We start from the raw sequence: 9588 nt of genomic DNA, 5'->3' as shown, positions 1-9588 counted from the left end.
GTTGGGAGAGCGTTAGACTGAAGATCTAAATGTCCCTGGTTCGATCCCGGGTTTCGGCAGTACAGTCTGCGACTGTCTTTTGATCTTTTTCAGCGTGAAAAAAGCTGCTGAAAATGACAATAACATCAACTGTCGCTCTTCCCTATTGTATATTCACATTTTATTTTCTATTATATATATTTTTACAATTTAAATGTTCTTTTCATTTACTGAAGTCACTCCAATTGTAACTGTAAGCTTCAACTGTAAGTTTGAAAAAAATCCGCCCACACTTAATCAACTATGTGACTGTATCGTATAAATGATGTAATCGTTAAAGCAGAATAAAAATATACAACGTTATTCATAGTGAACGAACTTGTTTTACCTGTACTTGACGATTTGTCCGCCAGAGGGCGTCCTTACAAACCCTCCATTCACCAACCATGCAGAACGACGCAGTGACGTAAGCGGAAGTGTTTAAAAATACAGCTGATTGCCTTTCACGTGAGGAGGACCTCTCGAAACCCTTCTTGCATCTGATTTCTTTCAGTGATACTGTCATCTGTATTCTGCACCTCGTAAACAGTGGGGATTTTAACAGCGTTTCTAGACTAAAGAGAATCATGTTACATCTCGCCTCGCCTAGGGGCGATCAGACACGGGCATTGTGAATCGCGTCTGTGGGAACCCGATCTGAAGTGATCGAATGTGGAGGACTGATCCCACTTTGCATCGCCTCCGTGGCTCCGTGACGACATGACGACGGGGAAATAGACATTTCTACAGACTGGGTCCTTCGGAAGGAACAACATAGTCTTGTTTTGGACTTAGACAGCAGCTATGTCTCAACTTATTGATTCGGATGAAAGCACTCCTCTGCTCAGAGACGATGCGAGCAAGTAGGTTCAGAGTACATTACAGCAGCGATAACCTGTGACCTATTAAATCACACTGCACTGACTGTCCGTCCGCAGTGTGCAGCCGCTGGCCTTAACGTGTCAACACTCAGTGACTAACATGTCACTCAGGTTGTGAGCGTTTGGTCAGATCTGTAGATGTATCAGTGCTCCACAACCGGATTGTTTGTTTTACATTTTATGAACACGCACGTTTTATTGACTGTTGTATCGCAGTGCTGCTATTGCATTGATTGTTGTGCTGTCTGTGTGCAGTGACGACTGCCAGGATGCAGACTACAAGAGCCGGTGGAGGTCGATCAGAATCATGTATTTTACCATGTTTCTCAGTAGTGTGGGTGAGTACTGGTGCCTCCCATGTTTTTATAATAACAACCAGAATGTCTGGTTGAGAACAGTGGTTCTCCTACGGTCCAGCCTGGGATCCCATATTTGTCATTAGTCAATAAGTCACTAAGTCACAAAAAAATAAAAAAGATTGACCAATATTGCAGTAATCAACAATGCCGTCTCGTTCATGCACTGTTTAAATCTTGGAGCGAACAGAAAGCTGAAACAATGGGGGCTAAAGTTAATGAAATAGTAAGGCATTGAGGCATGAATCAACATTAAAACATACTTTTTACCCATGAACTTCTTTCTGAAGATTAAGGTCTGGCAAATTGTGACCCACTCAAAATAACCTCCTATGGGTCACGACCCACCAGATATGAACCCCTGCTCTAGAATACCTTAACGCACGCACGCACGCACACACACCCACACAAGCACCTTATGTGGTCTAACCTTCTCTGCAGATCTGTAAGAATGTATGTCAAAAATAATTGTGTTCGCGGGTTGTGATGCATGATATCAATGACTGCAAGCTTGATCTTGGACCCGCATGTGTATGACGACCGTTCTGTTGTGTTTCACTTCCTCTTCTCAGGGTTCACCATCGTCATAACCTCCATCTGGCCCTACTTGCAGAAGGTAAGTGAGAGCAGTCAGCCAAATGATGTGCTGATGCAAAGACAGCCTTTCTCACAGTTTATTTTAACCCGTTTTGACCCCCTCGCGGACCTGACTTCTGTTTTCAAATGGACTCGGAGAAGCTCTGGCCTTGCCTTCTCCAGTCGGAGGAAAAACAAATCTGGTCTAAAAGTCACAGTGTTAATACTTTGACAAAATATGAGGTAAAACACATTTTAATGCGCTGTTAGACAAACTAAAAAACAACTGGGAATCAAAGTGGTAGTGCAAAACTCCCCATTAACGCTGAAGGCTTTAGTAGCTGGGGTGGGCAGCCCAGTTTGAGAGCACCTTGGCTGCTGATAAGAGGCTCCCTAAAAGTAAAAGTTCTTCTTTCTCTTCCTCTTCTTCTACTTTTTCTTCTACTTTTTCTTCTTCTTCTTTTTCTTCTTCTTCTTCTTCTTCTTCTTCTTCTTCTTCTTCTTCTTCTTCTTCTTCTTAGTATTATTGTTTTCTTGAGCACCCTATCCCTGTCCCTCTGTCCCTCCGGCGTGCAGATCGACCGCGGCGCTGACGCCAGCTTCCTGGGCTGGGTGGTGGCGGCCTACAGCCTGGGCCAGATGGTGGCCTCGCCCCTCTTCGGCCTCTGGTCCAATCACAGGCCGTGCCGGGAGCCGCTGGCGTGCTCCCTGCTGATCAACGTGGGCGCCAACGTGTACTACGCCCTGGTGGCCCTGCCGTCCGCCGGGAACCGCTACCACATGCTGGCGGCCCGCGCCATGGTGGGCTTCGGCGCAGGTGAGCTTCAACACGCACAGACGCGCGGGCAAGTGCCACCGCCGCACACGCACAGGAGCAGCTGCACCCACCACGCGCACGGGCAACAACCAGCCACCATGCGCACGCACGCGTGGACGGACACGCAGACAAACGGACGGACACCCAGACAGACAGACAGACAGACAGACAGACCCACGCACACCCACCCACCACTCCACACACACCACCAGCCACCATCGCCCCCACCACACCAGCTGGCTGCCTTGTATTTCAATCCGTTCTGTTGGAGGTCAGATCAGCTCTCACGTTGCGCACACGTACCGAGACGGACTCCACCTCTGCGTCTCGTAGACAACACTAAGGTCTCTCAGCGTATATTACGTGGATAACCGGGTCTCAAACGTTTGCTGTACCATCGGGGCCGCTGAGGTGAGGTCGATGATTCTGCGAGCGCGGATTCTCCGGCCGCGTCCTGTGTGCAGGAGTTGGGTTGACGATGTCTTCATGACAGGTAACGTTGCCGTGGTGAGGTCCTACGTTGCCGGGGCGACGTCGCTGAAGGAGCGGACAAATGCCATGGCCAACATGAGCGCCTGCCAGGCTCTGGGCTTCATCCTGGGACCAGGTACACACCTCCCTGTAGCATTAAGGTTGAAGTATTCCACCGGTCCGATCCGCCGCTGTGGTTCGTGCTGTCCCCACAGCGTCTCAACCTAGCTGTCTTTGTTGTATACGGGGAACGGGTCAACCTAGAGATTGGTAGTGCTGGGCACTCGGTTCTATGAACATCCTAGGTGTACCGACATCGATGTATTGTTGTTCCTCTTTCTTCTGACAAATGTACTCATTGTTAGTCGCTTGGGATAAAAGTGTCTGCTAAATACCCTGAATGTAAATGTAAATCCCTGTCCCTCTTCAGGGGGGATTTGGTCTGTGCTTGGATGCATAGTGTTTTATCCCTGACCCTTCAGAGGCCGGTGGGTTGGTGGGTGTGGGCCTTGAAACCCTGTGAGTCGCTGTAGCTGAAGGACCACACAAAGACTCATTTACTGTTTAATTGACTTATTGACTCTTGAATTATTCCATTAGTTTTCAATGTTTTTTTGCGAGGGGCAGGCCAGATCATTTATTCAGTATTTTTTTCATCTCTTTGTCGTTAGACTCACTCAGTTAGGATTAATAAAGAAAGAGTATAGATTATTAAAAAAAAGCCCATTCAATATTTTGATATTTTGTAGAATATAAATGTACATAAATGTTATAAAGAAACTAAATCGGCATACATTAGTGTACTTTCAGTATGCAAAACCTAACTTAATAAACCCATCAACATATCCATAAAGAGTCTCGTGACCAATGAGGACACACACGCACGCACACACACACACACACACACACACACACACACACACACACACACACACACACACACACACACACACACACACACACACACACACACACACACACACACACACACACGGAAGTACATGTAGCTCCGGTCATGTGACCCGTGCGTGCATGCGTCTGACTCTCTCTCCTGTGGGACCCCCCCCAGCCCTCCAGGCGGGCCTGTCCTTCATCGGGGAGACGGGCGTGGCCGTGGGGGGCGGCGGCCTGCGGCTCAACATGTACACCTCCCCCGCCCTGCTGGCCGCACTGCTGGGGGTCATCAACGTCCTGCTGGTGGTGCTGGTGCTCAGGTACCCACAGAGCCCCTCTCCCCCCCTTCCCTCCCCCCTTCGGCTGATGCTCAGGTACCCACAGAGAAGTAGAGGGTCCATTCAATGCGAGCAACACGTGTGTGTGTGTGTGTGTGTGTGTGTGTGTGTGTCGCTGTGACCCCCAGGGAGCATTTCGTGGACGACGAGGGGCGACACCTCTGCGCCATCAACTACGAGTCGGAGGGTAAGTCCCCCCCCCCCCCCCGTCTCTGATTCGCTGTTTGAAGCTGATGAAACCTCATGGCCGTGCATACAGGGCTCAAGTCTTAGTTGTGGTTCCACGTCGACGCAACAGAAGGGGTTTACGGACCCCTTACGTCCTTGCGGACCCTCCTTGCGTCCACCGCAGGGGCCCGAGGTGCGCCTCCCACAAATGTTAACCTTGCGTCGAGGCGACGCAGCAGCGAGGGCTGTGATTGGCCCGCTCACTCAAACCCGACGCAGGACCACAACAGGTTCAACGACTGCGTCGAAGCGTCTGCGTGGTCATTGCGTTGCGTCGACGTGGGTCCGGGTGTTGTTATGTAATCTTCGTCTCGTATGCTCCTCTCACTCATGTAGATCAAGTGGAGCTGCAGGAGACGGAGGGCGACATCGATCCCATCGCCGTGCTCACCTCCAACCTACTCTTCTTTGTCATCATGTTCATCTTCGCCGTCTTCGAGACGTAAGTGAATGCAGGCACGAGGCAGGGAGAGAGGGGAGCGATGCCTTTAGTCATGCGTCCTTTAAACGGATCACGGTCAATTAACCAATCAACTAGGGCATCTGGATGTGGGCGGTTTCAAAATAGATGGTAAATCGCACGTGACAACCTCTTTAAAGAAAGATGTAATGAAAGACATAATGAGTTGATTTGTTTTAACGAATTATAACAAATTATAGATATCTAGACATTTCTCAGGAGTTTCAGCTGCTTTGGAAAACCCTTAACAGGTTTTACACTGTGAAGATGTGGAAGTGTCTGAACCTGGCAGTGACAGGATGAAGGTGGAAAGGCAATAGCAGAGAAATGATGCAGAATTGTGAAGCTGCGTACTGTAGACAGAAAGATCCTTTGCTGTAGATTGAGTCCGAGCCTGACTTGACTTAAAGGGACAATGAGTACGATAAACTTGTGTGTTTATTTGTTATTTCTTAAACATTTGACCTGGTTATTTGTCTAGTACAGGCCGAGGTCAACAATCCCCAAGATTCCAACAATCACTTCGATTACACCCTACACCGGAGGAAAGTGTTGATTAGTGACTGCAGGGGGCATTCTCCCCCTGTCTATAGGAGTATAAAAAGGCACACCCTGCCGCACCGCACTAATTGCCCTTTGGCTACAGCAGAACCAACAGCAGCCTCCAGATTACCTTGGGGCAGAGACGAGACGGCGAGAACTAGTAGTTCTCGTGGTGAGAGCTGAAAAACACAAGTCTTCCTGTGGGTTCAGGGTTCAAGGGACATGCACGAGAGGTGTGATCTGTCAATGTCAGTGGCCCCTATGCCCTCTGCCGCTAAAGAAAAAGTTGCCAGAAGTTGCTAGAATTCTTTAAAGCGGTTGACTGTTTGATTCCAAAAGTATGAAAATGTTATGAGCATAGCAATGAGCATAAAATCACAAAGTGTTCTACGTTTATAATGTTTAGGCATGACGAGCGTCCTAATGGAGTCGTTCTCCAATAATACCTTAAACATTTTTCATTAAGTGAACGCCCACGTATAGTTTGTTCCGTGTGTGAAGTGGTTCTCGTTGTGCGTGGGCTCCAGGATCACCACGCCCCTTTCCATGGACATGTTCGCGTGGGCCCGGAAGGAGGCCGTGCTCTACAACGGCATCATCCTCTGCTGCATCGGGTTCGAGTCCATCGCCGTGTTCCTCGTGGTCAAGGTGGTGGCTCAGAGGTGGGGAACGTCCACATCGCAGTGACCCGCGGGGTCACGGCGCCGCGCCCAGATAAGCCACAACAAAAAGCGGCATTCGTATAAACGGTCCCACGGACGGAGTCTTATCTTGAGCTCTTCCCCCCCGCCCCCCCAGGGTTGGAGATCGTCCTGTACTGCTGGGGGGACTTAGCATCATATTCTGTGGCTTCTTCGTGCTGCTGCCATGGGGCGACCAGTACCCCCTCCTCCAGTGGGAAGGTAAGGGGCCTCCTGTTGCATTATGGGGGATTGGAATCACAATGTCGTTCATGGTATTTATTTCTGCTGGTATAACTAGCTGTCATTGTTGTATGCGGGGAATGGGTTAACCTAGCCATTGTAAATGCTTTTATCACACTTGTTTCTATGAATATCTTTACTGTACCGACAGCGATATATCTTTTTCTTCTTTCTCTTCTGATAAATGTACTTATTGTAAGTCACTTTGGATAAAAGCTTCTGCTAAATGCTCTAAATGTAACTCAAGAAAGTGTGACGATAATGTGCATGCAACATGGCGAACCGTAATAAGCAGAACTAAAAACAATTAAGACCAATTAACTAGTCGCGCTCATAACTCGCGCAGCTTTGAATGTTTTCCCGGACCACATTTATTTCCTCACCTTTTTCCTTTCCAATGTCTTCTTCCAAAGACATCAAGAACAACTCTGTGGTCAACCAGACCTTCTCCAGCCTCCTCCCCACCACCACCACCATCGCCCCAGGGGCCTCCAACGGCACGGTGGGGCCCCGGGGCTGTCCACTGGCCCAGAGCTGGTGCCAGTACACGCCCTCCATCCACCTGGGCCAGTTCGTCAGCGCCGACGTGCTCATCGGCGCTGGCTACGCCGCTTGCAACGTCATGTCCTACACGCTCTACTCCAAGATCCTGGGGCCCAAACCGCAGGTGAGAGAAAGAACCGACTCAGACGGTTAAAGGGGCCGACATTTACATTTAGAAGAAGCTTTTATCCTAGTGGTGGGTGGAAAAATCGATTCCGTTCAGAAACGACCCAAATTTGTATTCTTACCCCCAAATCAACACACCTTGGACCAAAAGAAAACGATAAAGTTAACTCCAATCTATCGCCTGAGGCGATAGCCTACTGAATCGCAATACATTGCAGAATCTAATCGCAGAATCTAATACTTGCTGGAACGCACTTATGTTAAGAATCGCAATAATAGTATTATATTGATATAATAATGATATTGAATCGTGGCCCAAATATCCCAATACTATCGAATCGTCACGTGTTTGTCAATCCCCTCCTCTATTTTATCCAAAGCGATTTACAACGTTTGACGCACACATTCACACACTGTGTCTCCCCCCCCCCCCCCGGCCAGGGCGTGTACATGGGCTGGCTGACGGCGTCGGGCAGCGGGGCCCGGACACTTGGCCCCGTGTTCGTGTCCAACGTGTACACGCGCCTCGGCCCCCGCTGGGCCTTCGGCGTCATGTGCGGCCTGGTGACGGCGGGCCTGGCGCTGCTGGCTGCGCTGCACCGCCGCCTGGTGCCCTTCTCCGTCCACCGCCGGCGGGCCAGGGACACGTAGCCCAGCGTAAGCGGAGGGCTGTGGCGCGGCAGAGCCGGACCCCGCCGCACCGCCGGGTACTGGACACTGGGTCGCTGCGGCGGGGTCCGGAACAATGCGGCCGCTTGGTTCTATTGTATTAGCTGTCGTACCGCCAGGTGTGACGTGTGGTCAGCCGTTAACGAGCCCTTTGGAAAATCGGCCTCTTCTGACATCACAGGTGGGCGTGTCCACCGAGATGCGTGACGGGTGGATGAGCAGTGTGCTACGGCCCACTAGGTAGGCCGGTAGGCTGATTTTCAAAACGGCTTGTAAAGGCTGATCACGCTCATACCTGGTGGTATAATATGGCCCCTTTAAAGAGTTCGACATAGGAGTGGTGCATTTATTTTTTGTAAACACTATTGTAACAGTAGCACTATTAGCAATGTTTGATAAGTAATGTGAATGATGAACAAAGCTGTGGTCCCTATTTCTCTGTTATACATATTGGGATTAGTGCTACGTCTTCTGCGTATGTTTTGAACATGTCATTTTACTTTCCATTATTTTTATTTGACAAATGATTTTATTTTACTGATTTTAGACGATTGTAATTCACAGCAGGGATGTAAATAAGTGGACTGATTTAAAGTGTAAATATTAAGGGATTTATGATATTTTTTATGTGTGTATGAATTGAATTTTCAGTCTGTCAAGAAATGGAGGTGTGTGTGTTTGGGGGAGTGTGTGGGTGTGTGATATAATCTGTATACGGCAACTACCTTGTTTAAATAATCTATGAAAATAATGGGATTTATTTTGAATGACTAATCCAAAGAAATGTTGAAGAGAAACGTTCATGAACAATTAAAATATGGAAATAAACAATGTCTTTCATAGTTATTTGTGTTAAGCATGAAATCTTTCATAGTTGTGTTGATGAAGGAATGTGTGTTACCATCCATTGTGTGAGGGCTATAAGTGAGACCACGATTTTAAAATGATTATTCATTTTATTAATATGACCATATATGACCAAGGGGCATTGCTAAGGTGTGTAGGACTGCTGTGTACATCTCATACCTTGCCATTGTGGTGAGCTGGTGTTGTGCCAGGAAGAGGATGTGGTCCACCGAGGTCACAAGACACAAAGATACACACACAATTATGTCACCCAAATCTTTACCTTAAGAAGCAGGGTTAGAGCTCTGCTATGAAGATCTTCTGAGACCAATCTGTTAATTATCCCCAGAGTAAACACGAAACATGGGGAAGCAGGATTTAGTTGCTATGCAACAAATAGCTGGAATATACTCTGAGGATTTAAGACTTGCCCCAACTCTGACCACCTTTAATACAAGACTGAAGACTTTTGTTTGCTTTAGCTTTCCGCTAAATCTTAAATACATTCTTAAATGCTTTTTTAACTTTGCCTTTATTTTCTATTTTTATCAGAAAGATACATGATCTGATACCAGAGAGAAAGGATAAGGGTTTGAGACCTAAGCTCTGTCTGGGTTTGAGTCCTAGAATCTGGGTTGGAGTCCCAGAGAAAGGACCAAGTTCCTTTAGGTCGGGTTGGAGTCCCAGAGAAAGGACCAAGTTCCTTTAGGTCGGGTTGGATTCCAAACTTGGGTACCAGAGAGACTGTTGATCTGATCTTAAATACAATGCACTTTCTAAAATGTTCATTTTTTGCATATGTTGTCTTTTATTTATCTATTATTTTATTTTGTTGTATGTCAATGTTTATATGTGAAACACTTTGAGTCTGCCTTGTGTATGAAAAGTGCCATATAAAT

The 9588-nt window shown here is 47.8% G+C and overlaps 1 protein-coding gene across 2 annotated transcripts; it reads left to right on the top strand.

The window, feature by feature from the left end:
• The first annotated feature begins 476 nt into the window (after positions 1-476).
• Positions 477-8632, top strand: mfsd8 (major facilitator superfamily domain containing 8). Of its 2 annotated transcripts, XM_079758470.1 has the most exons (12): positions 477-881; positions 1155-1237; positions 1828-1871; positions 2408-2648; positions 3142-3255; positions 4189-4333; positions 4480-4538; positions 4916-5021; positions 6110-6244; positions 6381-6484; positions 6919-7172; positions 7616-8632. In XM_079758470.1, exons 1-12 carry the CDS (start codon positions 823-825, stop codon positions 7823-7825), a joined length of 1554 nt encoding a protein of 517 aa, XP_079614596.1. In that variant the 5' UTR covers positions 477-822; the 3' UTR covers positions 7826-8632. The 2 variants fall into 2 exon arrangements, with proteins under 2 accessions (XP_079614596.1, XP_079614597.1); XM_079758471.1 differs by lacking the exons at positions 477-881; positions 1155-1237 and having other exon boundaries at positions 1829-1871; positions 2353-2648.
• The last annotated feature ends 956 nt before the right edge of the window (positions 8633-9588 follow it).

This window comes from Pollachius pollachius (genome assembly GCF_949987615.1).
Source record: "Pollachius pollachius genome assembly, chromosome: 20".
Lineage (NCBI taxonomy): Eukaryota > Metazoa > Chordata > Actinopteri > Gadiformes > Gadidae > Pollachius > Pollachius pollachius.
Note: the sequence above shows the minus strand (reverse complement) of the source record. Positions and strands in the feature narration are given on the sequence as shown.